Source organism: Halichoerus grypus, chromosome 9 (assembly GCF_964656455.1).
Source record: "Halichoerus grypus chromosome 9, mHalGry1.hap1.1, whole genome shotgun sequence".
Classification (NCBI taxonomy): domain Eukaryota; kingdom Metazoa; phylum Chordata; class Mammalia; order Carnivora; family Phocidae; genus Halichoerus; species Halichoerus grypus.
Genome location: NC_135720.1, coordinates 94,152,698 through 94,171,654, shown reverse-complemented (window position 1 = coordinate 94,171,654; position 18,957 = coordinate 94,152,698). Strand labels below are relative to the sequence as shown.

Here is an 18,957-nt window from a genome sequence, read left to right as displayed (position 1 = left end):
AGTTTATATGATTAATGCAATGAGAAAAAGGTTATCATAGCTAGGTTCTGTAGAAGTGATTATATGTATTTTGCTGCCCTCTACTGGGGATCAAAGAATGACTTTTCAGTTCCATCTCAATTAAAACCTTCTTCACAATGGAAATTAAATAATTATCTGGTGAAGTTCTAAGAACCAGGGATAAAAAGAGTTAATAAAAAAAATACAGTGAATAAAATATAAAATACCCCAAAACTATAAACCCCAAGGGTTTGTTGGGGTTTCCCCCTCAATTGTTCCTACTTTACGTTTTCGACCAAGATGATCAAAATCTGGCAGACAGCTTTTATTGAGAATTATCTTTACCCTTAAGACTGAGAGTTTCATTGTGAATTGCAATGAGTCAGATTAATCAGTTTTATCAGTATGAGATACACAGATATAAAATCTCTTTAATAGCTAAAATTTCATCTCAAGATGTGCTAATTTCACACCATCTGTATGGTTCTGGTAAATTAGCTGACTTTATTCCATGAAATAATTTTTTGTTTCATCTCATTTAATCCTCAAAATACTAATTCTTACTATTAGACAAGTACTATTAATATTCCCCATTTAACATATGAAGAAATCTAGGCATGAAGAACTAGATAAATTTTCAGAAGACTCACTGGAAAAAGGAAGTAGGGATTTGAATCCGGGCAAACCCACTACAGAAGGCATGCTCGTTGTAACTACAGTGAAAGAGTTTGCATGTAGCATGGTGCTGACGCACGACTACAATGCATATTGTCCTTGCACGACAAAATCACTCACCTATTCATTTCTGAAAGTCAGTGTAAGATGGTTAATCTCAAATTTGTCCAAGGCAAAAATATATTAGGACATAACAAATATCATGATAAACTACAGAAATATTTCACCTTGAAATATTAATTTTAAAAGTAAGGATACTAAAAGTAACATGGTTTGTATTCTACGGGTTTTATTCTCAGAATCCTCCATGTTTTTTCTAACCACCCCCCATCCCCCAGCCTTTGCTCGTTTTCATTATCTTGACATGACTTGGTTATGTTTAATACCTCCTAGCCTTTCAAATATCAGTTTATAATCTTTGCTTGCTTTAGGACATTTTTTTCCCTACCCTCACATCTTTCCTATGAGCTTGGGCAGCAAATAACAAAATACTATTTTGTTATGGCAGTATACGACTGGTGGGCTTAAACAACAGAAAGGAGTTTTCTCACAATTCTAGAGGCTGGAAGTCCAAGATCAAGGTGGGCTACCTTCCTAGCTTGTTGACAGTCACCTTATCACTGTGTGCTCACAGGACACTTCCTGCATGCATGTAGAAAGATTTCCCTCTTCCTCTTCTTATAAGGGCATCAGTCCTATAGGATTAGTACCCTATCCTTATGACCTCATTTAACCTGCATGACCACCCATAAGCCCTGTTTCCAAATACGGTCACAGGGGAGTTAGGGTTTCCATATATGAATTTGGGAGAGACACAGTTTAGTCCATAGCGTTTTCTCCTTTCTTAGAATGAATGTATTGGAATCACCTGTTTACTTCCCTGCACCTCATTACGCAGGAACTACCTCAGGCCAGACAGTGCAACTATATTACCATTGTATCCATGGCACCGTTCCTGCCACTCAAAGGCCACATGGTCAATGGTGCTTGAATGAATGAATAGGTCCTAACTACCCTGTTCTGCTCCTTTACCACTGTCTTAACAGGTATTGCCATAATTAGCTGGGGCTTAGGCATAAGCAGATACCCAGGGTGATAGAACATCAAAATAAGCCTTATGCTATGGCTGGAACAAAAAAGACAAAAACCAAAACAAAACAAAACCAAAACAACAACAACAACAAAAAATGTGTTGGCAAAAATGTGGAGAAAAGGTACCCTTGTATACTGTTGGTGGGAATGTATATTGGTGTAACCATTGTACAAAATAGTATGGAGATTCCTCAAAAAATTAAAAATAGAAATACTGTATGATCCAATAATTTCACCATTGGATATTCACCCAAAGAAAACAAAAACACTAATTCAAAAAGACATATGCACCCCTACGTTTATTGCAGCATTATTTACAACCACCAAATTATGGAAGCAACCCAAGCATCTGCTGATAGATGAATGGATCAAGAAGACGTGGTGTACATATATGCAATGGAATATTACTCAGCCATAAAAAAGAATGAAATCTTGTCATTTGCAACAACATGGATGGGCCTGGAGCATATTATGCTAAGCGAAATAAGTCAGAGAACGACAAATACTGTATGATTTCACTTGCGTGTGGCATCTAAAAAACAAAATGAACAAACAAACAGAAAGCAGAAACATACCTATACATACAGAGAACAAGCTGATAGTTGCCAGAGGGGAGATGAATGGGAGGATGGGGAAAACGGGTGAAAGGGAGTAGGAGACACAGGCTCCCAGTTACGGAACGATGAAAGGTACAGCAGAGGCCGTTCAGTCGATGATACCATTACAGCAGCGTATGGGGACGGACGGTGGCTACACTATGTTGTAGCGTTGTGTGGTGACAGACGGGGAGCGCAGCACACCGAACAGACCTGTTGAATCACTATGTTGTGCACCTGAAACTCATGTAACACTGTGTGTCAACCATACTTCAATAAAAAAAGCAAAAACAACAAAAAACAAGCCTTGTGCCAAGTCTGCTACTGAATGTTATGAGGTCCTCATCAGAGCGGTAGAATGACATGTCAGTTACACTAAACACAGATCCACAGCCACTCCTGGGCCAGGAAGGACATGCTGCACCATGTCTTCATGTGAGTAGCACACCAACTGAATTTCTAAGTTATTTCAGATGAACAAGTTTGTAGAGAATAGGGTAAATAATTTAATAAAGTATCTCCACTGAATAAGTGACTATGGGATATGGATACTATACTCCTCCATCAGTTCAAATTACGTATAAAAAAGAAACCACGGCAAACAGGCCTGTACGAAACTTTATTGTACTTTGAGTAACAAGCATGTAACAAAATTTAGAGCATGATTAGGATGAAATATCTCAAACACGTTCCTTACAAAAGCAGTAAGTACAGTACACAAAGACTGTTCATAATATTTTAAAGTCTGCTAAAAATATCAACACATACTAGGAGCTGTGGAGTTATCTTTCCTTTTGACTAGAGCATTTATTCCCATTAGCTTTGCTACAAATCAAAGTTAACATGTAGGAACATACACATATAGTAAGTGAAATGGAAGATGAAGGCATACAACAAACATTCCAATTACTAAGCAAATGTGAAGAATGAAGTCTTTTTAGCATTCCTGAACCTGCATTTCCTTGGAACATACTGACCAGGGACAATGAAACTCTTTTCTAACATATTTTTAACATGACACAATTTTGACCATTCCCCATGTAATCAATACTGTCTCTCAGCATAATTTGAGGGTTTGCACATGTACTTAAGAAACACTTTCATCTCATTCAGAGGTGATCATTCAAAACCCTGAACACCCACCAGTCCACTGTCCCTCCCCAGTTAGGACAGACACTGGAGTAAGTGGCTGGTGGGGCAACACAGTCGGTCCTAGCCGAGTGTCAGCCCTGATGTTCTTTCCAACGACACCAGACATGTGTTTTGGCTAATGTGACAAGCATGTGCTATGAGATATGAAAAATGAAATTCACACAGACATGAAATTGAACTCAAATACTCTGCTGCATGGAGGCTGAATGTGAAATATTTCACAGTGACTGAAATTGACTGGTAACAGGCAATGGTGGGTTTTTTTAATGTTCAACTTTGATTAAAATAAATGGACTTACAAGAAACCCTTGAGATTTAGTTAATGCTACTAATCTAAAGGCTCTTGAATTACTGCAGAGTCTCTAGAATCAGTATATGTGACCTTTTATATATTTTTCCTTAAGAAAAAAATAATAATAAAAACACCGAGGTACTTTAGTTTCTTTTCAAGGGATTACTGTTGTTATCTTCCTGAGATGCAAAAGACCATAAGAGAAAAGCACCATGCCTAGGTTGCTGAGTGAGGCATCAGACACTAATAGTTTGGTCCTTTTCTAAATGGATCTCTTCCGACAATTACACTAAAACATAGCGATGGATCGCAGATGCCAGGGGGTCCTGGTTGCCCTTGGATTCCAGGTTTTCCATGATCTCCATCTTTGCCTGGGAGACCTGGGTCTCCTGGAGGACCTTCTTTGCTTATTCCAGGAGGGCCCTCCGGACCTAAGATGGGACATGAGCAATATATGAACAGAGGAGTTTGGTTGTTGATGATGATAGAGCTGATTCTGTAAGAAACTTAAACTGAAAAAAAAATTTTTTTAAGTTTTATGTATTTGCACAGATGTGAAAAGAGGAGGGACTCTTTTGCTAATCCTATATACCTCCCATGTGGAAAAGAACTATTCAAAAATCATCAGCAATTTTTATAAAACTGGGCTAAGCTATATTAATATAGCAATCATGCTGCTGATTAGGACACAGAGCTAACATTCTAATATTTTAATTGGTGGGTTGCCCAAACATTTCTTCCTTCCAGCATATCTTCTGTCAATATCATTATAAATTAGCAAGTGAATAGATCAGTAATCTAAAACTTTACTGAAGTCACTTTTGTGCCACATTTGCAGTTAAATGACTATTTTCATTAGACACATTTTTAAGTTTCCACATTTAAATACACTGTCATTACCATGCAATAATTGTGATCAATATACACACAAAGGTGTTATAGCACTCATTTGTGAATCATTGCCTAATTAGTTCAATTAGCATGCTCAAAGGAAGGAGAGTTAACATAGGATTTGGCCTTTTAAAAAGTTGATGACTCAAAAGAACAAAATATTCAGCTTTTGAAATGGGGCAGAGTAGTCTGAGGCACTTTCTATTACTAATTATTCCTGCTGCTCTTACTAAGAAACATTTATTTAGCACTTAACTACAACCGTAGATACTGTTCCAAGTATTTTACATAAAGACTGTTGAATCCTTTGACCCACTCAAAAGCTTCTTGAGGTAATAACATCTACAATAATAATAAGGGGCACCTGGGTGGCTTCGTCAGCTGAGCATCTGACTTTGGCTCAGGTCATGATCTCAGGCTCCTGCAATCAAGCCCAGCATCAGGCTCCCTGCTCAGCAGGGAGTCTGCTCGTGCACGCTCACATGTGCTCTCTCTCTCTCTCCCTCTCTCAAATAAATAAAATCTTTAAATAGTACATTTATTGAAAACATGATTGTTATGCACTGTTCCAAATGCCCTACATGTATTAACTCATATCATTTTCCAATAATGTCATGAGGCACATAACATCTCATCACCATTTCACAAATGAGGAAACGGAGGCATAACAAAGTTAAATAACACAGCTAGCAGAGGGTGACTTAAGAGTCCTCCATTCAGTTATTCTGCTTTCTTGAGAATCAAAGATTGAACAGTGATACACACTAGATAAACATGGGTGACTAAAACCATTCAAGAACTAATCTACAGAGGAGTTTTCTAAGGTATCCAAATGATAAACAAGAGAAAATCCTGAGTGATTCATGAATATGATAGAGGAAGAAAAGTCTAGGAGTTAGAGCTCAATGTGTTGAATGTGAATCATTCAAAAAAAGGAAACAGGGGCGCCTGGGTGGCTCAGTTGGTTAAGCGACTGCCTTCGGCTCAGGTCATGATCCTGGAGTCCCTGGATCGAGTCCCACATCGGGCTCCCTGCTCAGCAGGGAGCCTGCTTCTCCCTCTGACCCTCCCCTCTCATGTGCTCTCTCTCTCTCATTCTCTCTGTCTCAAATAAATAAATAAAATCTTAAAAAAAAAAAAAAAAAAAAAAGGAAACAAATGTCTTGATTTAAAATTTTTTGACATAGGTTGGTGATGATTTTCTTAAAGCCAATGTGCAGCAACACTTATGAGCATATAACAAGTCTTACCTGGGGGACCAGGAGGACCTTGTCTTCCCGGGTACCCAAACCCTTGGTTCCCTTTTGCCCCATTTCTTCCTGGTAGACCTGCAGAGTGTCAAAGACAGGAGTAAGCTTACTTTTCCTATAAAATCACTTCCTCCAGGATTGTTTCTTTCAAAGCTGTTCATACACACATTGAAAGAAAAATAAATCTTTTAAAAATAGCTTGCCATTTATTATTTCTCATGGGAAATGGAATTTTTGAAGCAAAAATTTCTAAAATTATCAGTGATCTAGAAAGATGTAACAAGGATTACATATTAAAAAGGAAAATGGCTTGGGATTATTAGCCCTTTCTCTTAATCATAGTTGTTTATTTATTACTGTGATTGAACATCTAAATTGCTCATATAATAGTAACTGAAAAGGGAAGTATTATCAAATGACATTTCATATAAACATTCAAAGACAGAGAAGTAAGTTGTGGACCATTAGGAAGTTTGGTTGCAAAACATAATTTTTCCTGTAAGAGAAAAAAACCTTTTCAATAAGGTAACAAAAGTTACTGAGGTCAAAATAAAGGAAATAGTGTCTGTGTCTTTCTATTTAAAGACCTTCTTATTAAAGACTCAGGCAAAATCTCTAAGTGCATTGTCAACATTTTCTAATTTGTCACTTCACAAGCTTTAAACTTTAACCTTTCTCTACTTCAGAATATTGCTTTAAGAAAATAGAAAATTTGCTTAACTAGTTGACAAATTATTTAGAGACTGAGGTATACAAGAGCTTTCTGTCATCATAAAAACAAAGATGAACCCTTGCCTATTAAATCAGTTTAGAGGGTGAATACAAACCATACCCTTTTTTATTGTTTGTTTGCTTATGCACATAAAGTTAAGTACCTTTTAATCCTCTGGCACCTGGATGTCCAGGAGCACCCACTAACCCAGGAACACCATCTCTTCCTGGCAAACCAGGAAATCCTCGAGGACCTTCCGGGCCTATGGGACCGGGTGGCCCAGGAATACCAGGGGAACCGTGCTGGGACTGGCAATGATCACAACTTTGAATTCTTCCACTCTGAAGTAAGACTGGTAGCTGAGCTTAAAAACAAAGAAGTCCCACCCCTTATGTTTAAATGGCAAATGCGCATTAATAACATCTCTACTCATTTTTTTTACAATTTACAGATGCCAATCTGTTGACCAATAATTTCACTTCTAGGAATTTAACTCTGGAAATACTCATTGGTCTGTGTCATCATTTTATTGTAGCAATTGCTTAAAATGGGAGGGAAAAGTGAAAACAAACCTCAAAAAAGAAACTGGCAAATTGTAGACATCCATATTTATGAATTAAATTTTCAGAATTATGTCAGAAAAGAAAATTTAATTCACGGTGAAATCATGATAAATTTCTTTATTAAAAAGATTACAAAAGAGAACATATAATTTTCATCTTCATAAACATACTCATCTAGAAAAAAACAGGGGTTTATAAATGTCCTTTATTTTCTTATCTTACTTTTATCTTTTATAATTTCTACCAAGAATCTGTATTACTTTAGTAACTTTAAAGTTATTAAAATCTGTTTGAGGGGCACCTGGGTGGCTCAGTCGTTAAGCATCTGCCTTCGGCTCAGGTCATGATCCCAGGGTCCTGGGATCGAGCCTCACATCAGGCTCCCTGCTCAGCAGGAAGCCTACTTCCTCTCCCTCTCCCACTCCCCCTGCTTGTGTTCCCTCTCTCACGTTGTCTCTCTCTCTGTCAAATAAATAAAAATCTTTAAAAGAAAAAGAAATAAAATCTGTTTGAGACTTACCTCTTAATACATCAGTGCAAACTTGTCGAATAAACTGTTCTGAAAATTCTCTCCCCTGCATCAAATTATTTGGCATTATAACATGTACATACCAAGTAAAAAGCAATGAGAACACAAGAACTATGGAAGAAGCAGAATACGTACGGGTTTCCCATCCAATCCTGGAGGTCCCTGAGGACCTGCTACCCCACGCTGCCCCTGGGGACCCACAGGCCCCATCAGGCCATCCACCCCAGACTCTCCTTTTGGTCCGGTGGCACCTCTGACACCAGGCTCTCCCTTTTCACCTCTCTGAAATCAGAAGAAATCTTGAAAAGCTCTATTTAAATATTTCAGAAGGTATAATTGCATCACAGACTTCCTTAAGGATATGCATATGACTATATATATAGGTATATATGATGTACATTATATAGGGAACAGCTGTGAAATGCTGTTATTAATCAGAAGAGAAACTTCATATATTTATCCATCCACCCATCCCCCCAACTCCACAAATATCCTCTCTTCATTGAGCGTATTGTGTAGGCAATACGTTTAGTGCCAGAGAAACAGCAAACATGACACAGTCCTGTTCCCAAAGAGTTTAAATTCTAGAGAGACAAATACAGAAACACCATGTTCTTTGTTGAATATATGCAGGAAAAAACTTAGCTCCTAATCTAGAACCATTAATGTTCACAAATATGTAACATTTCATAATTAATTCAATGAATCCACATATTATGAAAATCACTATTTAAGAACTGAAGAACATGAAAAGCATTTTGTTTGTGATGTCAATAGCTAGATTTATACAGCATTGAAAATTGAAGCAATAAGGACTGAAAAGAGAGCCTAAGACATGAAGAAACATACCTCTCCTTTTGCACCATGATGGCCTTGAATTCCCTTTGAAAATTAATAGGAAAAAAAACTATAATAACTGTGCAAGGTACAGTACTAGAAATGTGGCATGCACTTTTTGCCACAGGTTTAATCAAACTTTAGTCTTTAATTTGAAAAGTACTGATAGAATCAGTGAAAGAATTACACATGATACCTTTTTTGGTTTTTTGTTTGTTTTTTTTTTAGCCAGTGAAAAGGACTAGTATTTAAAATATGTTTTAATGAGAACACTTTCTCACTACCTAAATAAAAATGATTTACATTTTTTAATATGAAACCGCTCTGGCCTTAGGACTTAACTGCTTCCTGGTCTATGGGGTTTAGATGCCACCGCACCACTAATTCCCGAGTGCTCTTGAGGCACCTGTTAGACATGTCCTCCTCTGCTGGAAGTCCTTGGGGCAACTTCAGGGGCTTGATCCTTATCAAATGTTTAACCACTTTCAGTTTTGCGTTCACTGAAGGGATATTCTTGTGAACTTGAGGAGTATGTGCTTTTTCTAATCCAAGCATCTTTATTATATCTTTTTCCCAATATGGACGTCTTTTTGTACTTTTTATTCTGGTAACAATATGCAGTTTATGAGGGTGCTGGGGATCCCCACCATATTTTTCATGATCTGCAGGTGAAGGCTGAAATACTTTATCTGGAATTCTTGACTTGGTAAATTTGTGATGAATCCAATCCGTGCAAATAAGAGACTCCACACCTTTTGTCACAGTTTGGAGTCTGCCTGGGGGCCTCTGAACTATTGAGCGCAAAATCCCAGCCATGAGTGTGGTGACTGTTCTCTTCTGAGGCGAATGAAAGAAGAAAAGAGGAAAGATCACCAAGCGCTACATTCAACCCCAGCCGTCACAGCGAGCACCAACTGCGACACTGCGCACTTTAGTTCCGGCCATGTCCCGCCCATTCAAGGGCCATCACCTTTTTTGTCTTTTTAAAGGAGACTAATGACTAGGCAATATGCTAACTGGGTAATAGGAAAATGTGAATTTATGTAACTATTTCATTCTTAGATATGAATATTTTTATATATGCAGGTCAAATATGTAGGTTAGAATGGGATTCTAGCTGAATTCTATTTACATTCTATTCTGATTTTTAAATACATTACTATTTTAATGGAAATTAAACTCAAATCAGGTAAGATATATTTAGTCTTTTATTTGGTGATTAAATGTTCTATTTTCCCAAGTTTATGGTCTTAAAATTAAATTTCAACTGAGTACTATTTGTAAAAGATGAGTTAAAGCAAATATGCCATTCAAAGTGATTAATAGGGAAGAAAATACCCATCTGTCCTATACCTAAACCATTCACAGCTGGTAATTCAGAGATTAGAAAAGCAGTGTGAGGTATAAATGGTATTCTTCCCAAGTGATACACACACTGGGGAGCCCACACAGGAAACTCACTCACCGTTACAATCATTGAATGCATCTGGATGGCTCTATTAAATTATTTCCCACTTATCTCTCATGTATTCATTACAATGACACATTACAGGTGATAAGAACTTTCAAGAAAGGCATTAGAATTTCCCATTTTTGAAATTCCTTGTACACTCAGGCTCTAAACTCACCCCATACCAGTTCAGGAACAAGGGTAGAGCTTGCACGTACACAGGCAGGATTTCATGATTCAACTTTACAATTAGAAAGGGTGTTCCACAATTCAATACAAAATTTAGCATATAACATTTCACACTATGAATTTTGCGTTTGAATATTTATTTGGCTTCATCTCTAGGTTCCGTGAACAAAGATACCCAGATTAGACAAAAGGGAAGACAAATTAGGGAAAAATCCATGTATGGCACAGAGAAAGGCAGATTCTCAAATCAAAATGAGAGCATAAAAACACCAAGTTTTCATGTAAATATAGCAAGTAAAACACTGTAAGACTATTCTTTAAATATCGAGGTTTCTGAAGAAACACAGGGGTGTTCCCTACCAGACATAACCCTACAACTGGTAGCTTGGGTAAGAAGAGAGTTCAGTTCACGCAACTAGAACTGAATTAGAGCTGAAGCTGAAAACAGCTGTCATCTGAGAATCCACCAGGATGATCTCATGAGCGAAACACAACACGAAAGCCAAGAAATCACACACTTGCAGCACTTGGTAAAATGACAGGTAACTAGTACTGTTTATTTAAAGAGCTTGGGACAACTATTTGGCTGCTGAAAAGCAAGAGTTGCTCTGACCCCCAGGTACTCCCTGAGGGCTCAGAGTTCCTGGTGGTGAGAAATGCAGCGTCCAACAAATCTAGGGCAGAAGTTTTCTAGGAAACTCAAACCCTGCCCAGGGAGGAGACCGCTCTTTCCCTTGAGAAGTGAGGGGAAAAAGAAAACACGTTAAGGGAACTGTGGAGAGTGTCATCCGGAAGCCAGTGACCTAGCGAAGTTGGGAGCTCAGACTCCACAGGAAATAACCTTCTTTTCAGACAGTTACCGTAAGAATTTGGGGGGAAAGGCTTGAGTTGCAGAGGTTGAATGGATGAAGAGGTGAAGGTCCTCCTATGAGAACAGCTGTTTAAACATATTGTGTGATTAACTCAGGGAAACCAAGGGGGCAAGTCTGTGTTGTCTGTGAGGAGAAGGGGGACAGAGCTGATTGTATCATCAAGGGATCGCAGTCAAGTGGAGGAGCATCAAAATCAAAAGACACATTTTATTGAACATAGTTGTATGCAGGCAAACTCGGGCCATTTCTCCTCTTAGTTACTTTTGCTCTTGGTGTTAGCTTCTAAATTCTCAAGTCTCCTTAATACCAGCACTAACCTTCCATCCTCTATTATAGATAACCTTGTGACCACATGCTTTCAGACCTCGCCCCCATGGTCTCTCACTTCTCCAGCTGAGGGACACAGAGACCTCTGTCCTCAAAGACACCACTCACAGTTTTATCCCCCTCTCTCCAGAACCAGTGTAATTACTGAATCTCTTGAATGTCACATTCGAAAGAGGTCTACCCCACCAGGGGACTCATGTGTACGCTTTGCCCTTCCAAGTGTGGACCAAGTTGGATCTGAGCTCAACTCTCAGCAATGCAGCAGCACGCAAGCTACATCAAGTACAAATCATTTGTAGGCCTCTTTTGGCCCAATTTAGCTCTGACTGAACTTGCAGGCCATATGGCAATCTCACTACAAACACTACTTAACGAGGAGAGTCTAGACAGGGAAGAAGCAAAACAATTTTACTATGAATCTATTCCATAACACAGTTCCTCAAGATAGTATCTAATTAATCTCCAGCATAGTAAATTCTATCTCTGAACACGTAAGAGGGAAACAAGTACATTCCTCCCCTCCTAACAGGCTTCAACTACTCACATGTCAAGAAATAAATCAAGACTGTACAGTAGATATGGAGATACTGCCATTGGATGGCTGCCTTTGGCCAATAACTATTCCAAGACAGTTAGCCATTCACTTGACCAGAAAAAAGCATGGAAAAGCAAGTATAACAGTCACCAATCAATACAGAAAAATGAAAATATAAGGCAAACGATTAAAGCCAACCATTATCAGCACCACCACCTGACATTTTCTTCCTCGCATGCTTAGAGTGTGTACTACATCTGCCGTTCTTCCCACTCATTCCCATTTGCAAGTAACCAGCTCCCAACACCATCCAGTTATGTGATTCATTATTTCATTGACCATCAGAGAAAACAAAAATACCTGTTGCCCTGGGATCCCTTGTCTTCCATTTTCTCCCTTTTGGCCCTTTAAAATTTAATAAAAATTATGGATTAGCTTGCACACATATAATGCAATCACATCTAAGACACAAACTATGTATTAACCTGGGTTAAGAAGAAATGTCACCAAAGCAGTGATGCAAATATATAAAATGATGTAAGAGAGGAAGAAGTCTCTCAGAGGAAGAAAAAAAAATCAACCCTAATATTAACAACATGAAAATAATTTAAAAATCCAATGGCTGTGGACATTTTGTTAATTTCAATGACATAACTATGTTCAGTGCTGACTATACACATGCCAAGACAAGAAGACATCTTTAAAGGAATTTTTAAAAATTAAAAATACACTACAAAGTGGAATATTACTCATACATTTTGAAAAATGGAATCTTGCCATTTGTGACAACATGGATGGAACATGAGGGCATTACGCAAAGTGAAATAAATCAGAGAAAGACAAATATATGATTTCACCTATACGTGAAATCTAACAAAATAAAACAAACAAACCAAACCAAACCAAAAAACCTAAGCTCATAGATACAAAGAACAGAATGATGTTTGGCCAGAAAGGAGGGGGGTGGGTGAAATAGGTGAAGGGGGTCAAAAGACATAAACTTCCTGTTATAAAATAAAGAAGTCCTGGGGATGGATGTATAGCATGGTTACTACAGTTAATAACACCATATTGTATATCTGAAAGTTGCTAAGAGAGTGATTCTCAAAAGTTTTCATCAAAAGAAAAAAGTTATAACTATGTAGGGTGATAGATGGTAACTAGACTTATTGTGGTGACCACTTCACAGTGTATACAAATTTTGAATAATTACGTTGTACACCTGCAATATAGTTGACCCTTGAACAATGCAGAGGTCGAGGGCACCAACCTCCCTCGAAGTCAAAAATCTGTGTATAACTTTTGACTCCCCCCAGATTTAACTACTAATAGACCACAGTTTACCAGAAGCCTTATGAATAATATAAACTATCAATTAATACATCTTTTGTATGTTATATGTAATATATCCTATTCTTACAATTAAGTTAGAGAAAAGTAAATGTTAAGAAAATGGTAACGAAGAGAAATACATTTATGATACTGTACTATATTTATTGAAAAAAAACTGCATATAAGTGGAACTGGGGTGTTCAAACCGACATTGTTCAAGGGTCAACCATATACTACTATATGTCAATTATACTTCAGTATGAAGAGTACCATAGAAAACATTTTGCATGAAGATCTTTAAATCAGGACAAATAAGAAGAGAGGAAAATTAATAAAGATATAAACACATTTGTCCCTTTAATAAATACTTTTGGATATCCATCATATATAATACATGGTCCTAGCCCCTAAAGCACTACTTCATCCCTACGTTGGACAAGATAATTAGCAATTTCTAGGAAAACAAATACCTAGGTAATATAATCAATGAATGATCTAGTGACTTAAATTTTAAATCACTCTTGCATCGTGATTTATTCACTTATTTACTTAAGTGAATTCCTAATATTTATTGAGTGACACCTATTTGCTGGCCCAGAGGGACACTGAAACAAAGATATTGTTTACCTTCATGTTGCTTACTGTGTGGTGGGAAAGATAAGCCATTAAATCAAGAATAATGAAAATGCATATTTAAATATCTGGGCTGGATACTACCGGAACAGGAAGGGGTATCTGACAGAAGGGGCATCTTATAGGGTAAGGAAAAAGACTCAACCTTAAATGACCAAAAAGAGTCAAACAAGGAAGCACTTTCCGGGACAGACTTTATCTTGAAATGTGTGGGGCACCACGGAAGGATTCCTGAGCAGATGTGTAGCTTAGTTATTGCATGCTGGTAGGAGCATGGGAGGAAGGAAGGAGACTGCACTCAAGGGACCAGTGAAGAGGACACTGCAGTAATCTGAGACCCATGACAAGAAATGATTAGGACAGTGTGGACAGGAAGAAGGGGCCAAGTTCCAGAGAGACTTAGATGTGAAACTGCTGGTGGAGAGAGAAGAGAATGAATTTTAAGATAACTTTCAAGACTTTTTCCCCTCAGGTCATTACACAGTGCTACCAATTACCATGACAAAGAACAGAGTAGGAGATGGTTTATGGGGAAAGGTGACAAGTTCTGTTTAGGACACGTTGATGTGCACATGAGATATCCAAACTCAGTACCAAGAAGGAAATTGGAATATGTAGGTTTAGAGCCTCACAGGCACTTCCTTAAAATTCGCCTCACTCTTCATTTCAAAATTAACTTAAAGACATCATAATAATACCTGAATATCTTCAGTAAAAGAAACTGAATCAACAGTTGAAAAACAATTGTTGAGACTCTAACCTTAGTAGAGTCTAACTCTACTATTACTTCAATTTGTAATTTCCTTTTATGCCTCCAGAAATTCTAGAGTTCTTTGCCTTTGTTGCTAAGACACCCAAATGAAACATGCTTCTAAATCATTAGATGTCCTCAGCCTGATTTAATTTTTTGGTATAATTCTCCTTCCATCTGTTAGTTTGAACATGTTTTATATTTGGTGTTAATGGTTTCTTTTCGAATTGATTTGTGCCATAAGCCATTTCAAAGCATTTCTGGAAACATACATACTTTCCATAAATATATAAATAAAGATATTAGAAGTAATGTAATAAAATCTATAACTGTTTTGTTGAACTATTTGGTTCCCAAGTTTTCTACAACACCGAAGTGAAGAAGAATCTTAAAATGAGATTTGATGTTGACTAAAATGTTTAGAAGACAAGAAGAAAGCTGGGACTTAACAATTAGATACTGATGGCAAAACAGGAAGGAGCTGGAAACCACGTAAGAACTAAAAAGAGCAAAGCCCTGATTTTATTGTCAAACAAAAATAAAAAAGCCAGCAACATACCTGAATGCCTCTTTCACCTTCACTTCCTTTGTCCCCCTACAAAAAAGGCAGTTTAATGTCTAGCATAATCTAGGATCTTCTGTATCCTTTCAAATAAACATTTTTCCACAGGAAAAAAATATTTGGTCTCATACAAATTCCACAAGTTATAAGCAGAAGCTGATTCCAAAACAGTATTTGGGAAGAGAGTAAAATCGTATTATGTCAAAATGATGTTCTAAATGAACACTGTCTTGTGCTCTTACATTTGAAAGGAAAATTGACTACAATTTCTATTTTACCAGGAATAAGACAATTTTCTGTATTGACCACCATCTGAGGTTAAACAAACATGAGAAAACTCATTTTGACAACCGTTGTTTTATTAAATCAAACTGAAAATCTTCCACTGATCCAGTTGTAGCCACACATTTATAGGACGCAATGAGGTAGAATATTATGTTGAAATGCTATTTTAGAAAACATATGCTTCATAAATGAATTTGGGGGGATATCCATATTCCAGAATAAAAATAAAAATCCTAGGATTTTTTCAGCTAGAGGAGATATTCGAGATCAACTAATTCAATGTCCTGGTTCTTACAAGGACATGAATACGAATACAAATTAATATAATGAATCTGCAAATCAAGAAAGATAAGCACTTGCCCTAAGATGAACTTGGACACTGTTTCCAAATTTCTTTTCTACCTTACCATGCTCTCTAAACAAAGAGCAAGTTTTGTGTTTACAACAAACAAAATATAGGTGATCTTTTAAAGGGCAAGTTTTGAACACTAAATTTCTCTAAATCCAAACATATTCACAGGTTTACTTAATATGCACTAAGTTTCTAACACTTCATTGCTGCTATGAGTGTCATCCCTGTCTCTCCTGTGTTACCAGCTGCTTAATGGGAAAAAAAGGTCAAGGATCATACTGGTTATAATAACCTAGGGGCCAAGTATGTAACACATGAGAAACAGAAAATTGAAATGGTAGAAAAACTAAAACAGCAAGGGATATATAGATGAAGATGTAAGTTAGTATCCTTTCCAGAATAAAAGCCAGTATATTTACTTTTATCCTGAAATGTATGTATTTGCAGTGGGATTGACTTCTTTGACAAATGGGCAGTTAGTTGTGTCTTAAAACCCCAAAATAATATTTATATAGATATAGCTTCAGGCTTCCTTTACTTGAGGAGAGAGAGAGAGAGAATGAACCTAAAGTGTTGCTCTCTTCTCTCACCAAATCATTCTACATCAGTATACATGATTTGTATTTTAAACTCCTCAAATTCATTTTAAATGAAATTCTATGTAATACACTCTTTCATAAATAGGAACTTCATGGTCAAACATTCTCGGTGTAGTTTTTATCTTTTTACACTTTTGCCCCAGTTTTGGTAACAGTAATATTCACATTTCGGTAAGAGTGCCTGACATGGAATACTTTTCCTACAAAATTCTGATTCATGTGGACTGACAGCAAAGCAATCTGAACTTACAGGATATTACTTAAGGATATGTTTCCATTTTCTGAGCTGCATGCCTCATCCAAGGCCTTCATCTAGGAGACCATACCCATGTAGGGACATGAAAGATACCACAGCTATGGACATGGTGTGGATCAGATCATACATATACAAATATAAAAGTCAGCTTATCCTTAAAAGTATAATCAGTCCTACTATGATACTTTCACAAAAGGAAGACTTACATGCTAAAAAGCTGATTAAAAGTTAATTATATCTCCTAAATAATGCATACCTTTTTTCCTTGAATTCCAGGTAAACCCAGGTATCCTGGTTCTCCCGGGAGACCTACTGCTCCTTGTTCTCCCTAGGTAACATAGAAATTACATAAAGATTGCAAACCTACTGCTTATGAAAAACACCACTGTTTTTATCCCTACATATATCTCCAATTTATAATCCATGGTTACAAAATTAGTTGACATTTAGAGTTATTACTGCAGACATAGTAAAGAATGAAAAGATAACGGGAGTCCTGATAAAACTTCTTACACTTTTTCCTATCTTTGCTAGTTAAACTATTCTGATAGCAATGTTTTAAAATTTTATAAATATTTGTCATTTTTATTTTATAGCTTCAACCAGAAAGTAAATAATAAAGTAGTGATAATAAACATAGGTATCTTTTGTTTTATTAACTTTCTCTTCTTCCTTGAAACTGCTTATTCTCATATTGCTAGTTTAAAGAACCTATTTTATTGTTACAAAACTGGTGAGTAAATAGAACTAAAATTACTGAAAATCTCATTACTCACTGTTTTTACTTTGTTATAGATTTTCTCTCTACCTCTCACAAGCACACAATAAACAATTTAGTTACTAAGATTTGCTCAGTATGCATGCTTCATTTTAGAATGTCTTTTACCACAAAATATATTAATATCACGATGTTCTTCATATGCCGTTGTTTTTAAAACGTAATTTTAAATACAGAATAGTACTTAACTGTATTGATTTACCATATTTGTTTTAATAAAATGCCAATTATTAAACATTAGTTTTCACCATTTTTATTTTTATAAACAATATTGGGGTGAACATCTTTGTAACTAAATAGTAAACACACTTATGTTTTTTTCTTTATACGTAAGGAATACTGTTTTTTAGAAGTAAATTCTTAAGCTATTTCCATTACAGGTAATATTCCACAACTTAATTCCTCTGCTCTCCATCATCCCATGGATAATCCCAAGGGATTATTTCCTTTATGAAATAAAGATTGCTTAAAAGTCTTACATAAGGAAATTTTCTGAAAGTTATAGTGATGATGTGTCAATGACATTTAGGTCATATCTGTAAGATATAGGATGGAATCCTGAACTTGCTTCATGGTTTTTTGGTTTGAGTTTTACCATTAATCCCAAACTCTATCACATCAACTAAAGCTTACTCTCTTTTGTGGAAAGAGCTTTGTCCTCTTTACTTATTATGCCCATTCCTGAACTGTTGAATATTACTGTAGATTGTTAAAGGCTTGAAGAGATTTGAAAATCCTATTGAAATAAACATCAACCACTTGGTTTGGAGGAAACTGGTATAAAGGGCTCTGAGACCCCACACTAAATCCCTTCAATCAGCATACAAAAGAATAGCACCACTTGTGAGAGCCACACACACTTTCCTTCAGTTACAGAAGACAGTGATATTCTCTGGACCAAAGAGGAGGTTCATATTAGCATATGGCTTTTACCATTATGGCAAAACCAAGCCAAAGGGTAGTTTATGTCTGTTAACCCAAACTATGATAAAGTGTCCAAAAGACAAATGAAATCTCGCATTGGCCATTTTCCTTCATGTTTGTTAATTTTGTAATATAGATAATCCTTCATTTCATATAACTTTTCTTAAGGGATACATCAAATAATGAAGGGGACTTATAATTCTTTGAATATATTTCCAAATGCCTCAAATGATAATTACCTTTAGTCCAGAAGCCCCAGGCATCCCTTTAAGTCCAGGTTCACCTTTATTTCCCTGTCAATGCATCAAACCATTTGAATTTTAAAAAATATAGTCACAATATATCTGATATAAACACTTAAGAGAATACATTTAAAATAATTTTTACATTTTCAACTCTCCAACTGTTTGAAACATAGACTCTGTATGTTAAGCCTACTTATTAAGAAAAACTCTTTTAGGCAAGGAATGAGTCCCCATATTTATAAAGCTTTCTAAAAGCATGTTTTAAAGCTAGCAGCTAC

General features: G+C 36.5%; 1 protein-coding gene and 1 pseudogene across 2 annotated transcripts in view; both read right to left on the bottom strand.

Moving 5' to 3' along the window:
* Positions 1 to 2,967: 2,967 nt before the first annotated feature.
* COL21A1 (collagen type XXI alpha 1 chain) overlaps positions 2,968 to 18,957 on the bottom strand; it is a 181,570-nt gene continuing 165,580 nt past the window's right edge. For both annotated transcript variants that reach the window (XM_078055217.1, XM_078055216.1), the window contains 10 exons: positions 18,674 to 18,727; positions 16,989 to 17,060; positions 15,238 to 15,273; positions 12,323 to 12,367; positions 8,602 to 8,634; positions 7,888 to 8,034; positions 7,744 to 7,798; positions 6,824 to 7,024; positions 5,949 to 6,026; positions 2,968 to 4,238 (listed from right to left, as the gene is read on the bottom strand). In XM_078055217.1, the coding sequence (XP_077911343.1) occupies positions 4,051 to 4,238; positions 5,949 to 6,026; positions 6,824 to 7,024; positions 7,744 to 7,798; positions 7,888 to 8,034; positions 8,602 to 8,634; positions 12,323 to 12,367; positions 15,238 to 15,273; positions 16,989 to 17,060; positions 18,674 to 18,727 (909 nt within the window). In that variant the 3' untranslated portion in view covers positions 2,968 to 4,050. The remainder of the gene's footprint in view (positions 4,239 to 5,948; positions 6,027 to 6,823; positions 7,025 to 7,743; positions 7,799 to 7,887; positions 8,035 to 8,601; positions 8,635 to 12,322; positions 12,368 to 15,237; positions 15,274 to 16,988; positions 17,061 to 18,673; positions 18,728 to 18,957) is intronic.
* Positions 8,832 to 9,552, bottom strand: LOC118553569 (large ribosomal subunit protein uL30m pseudogene; annotated as a pseudogene).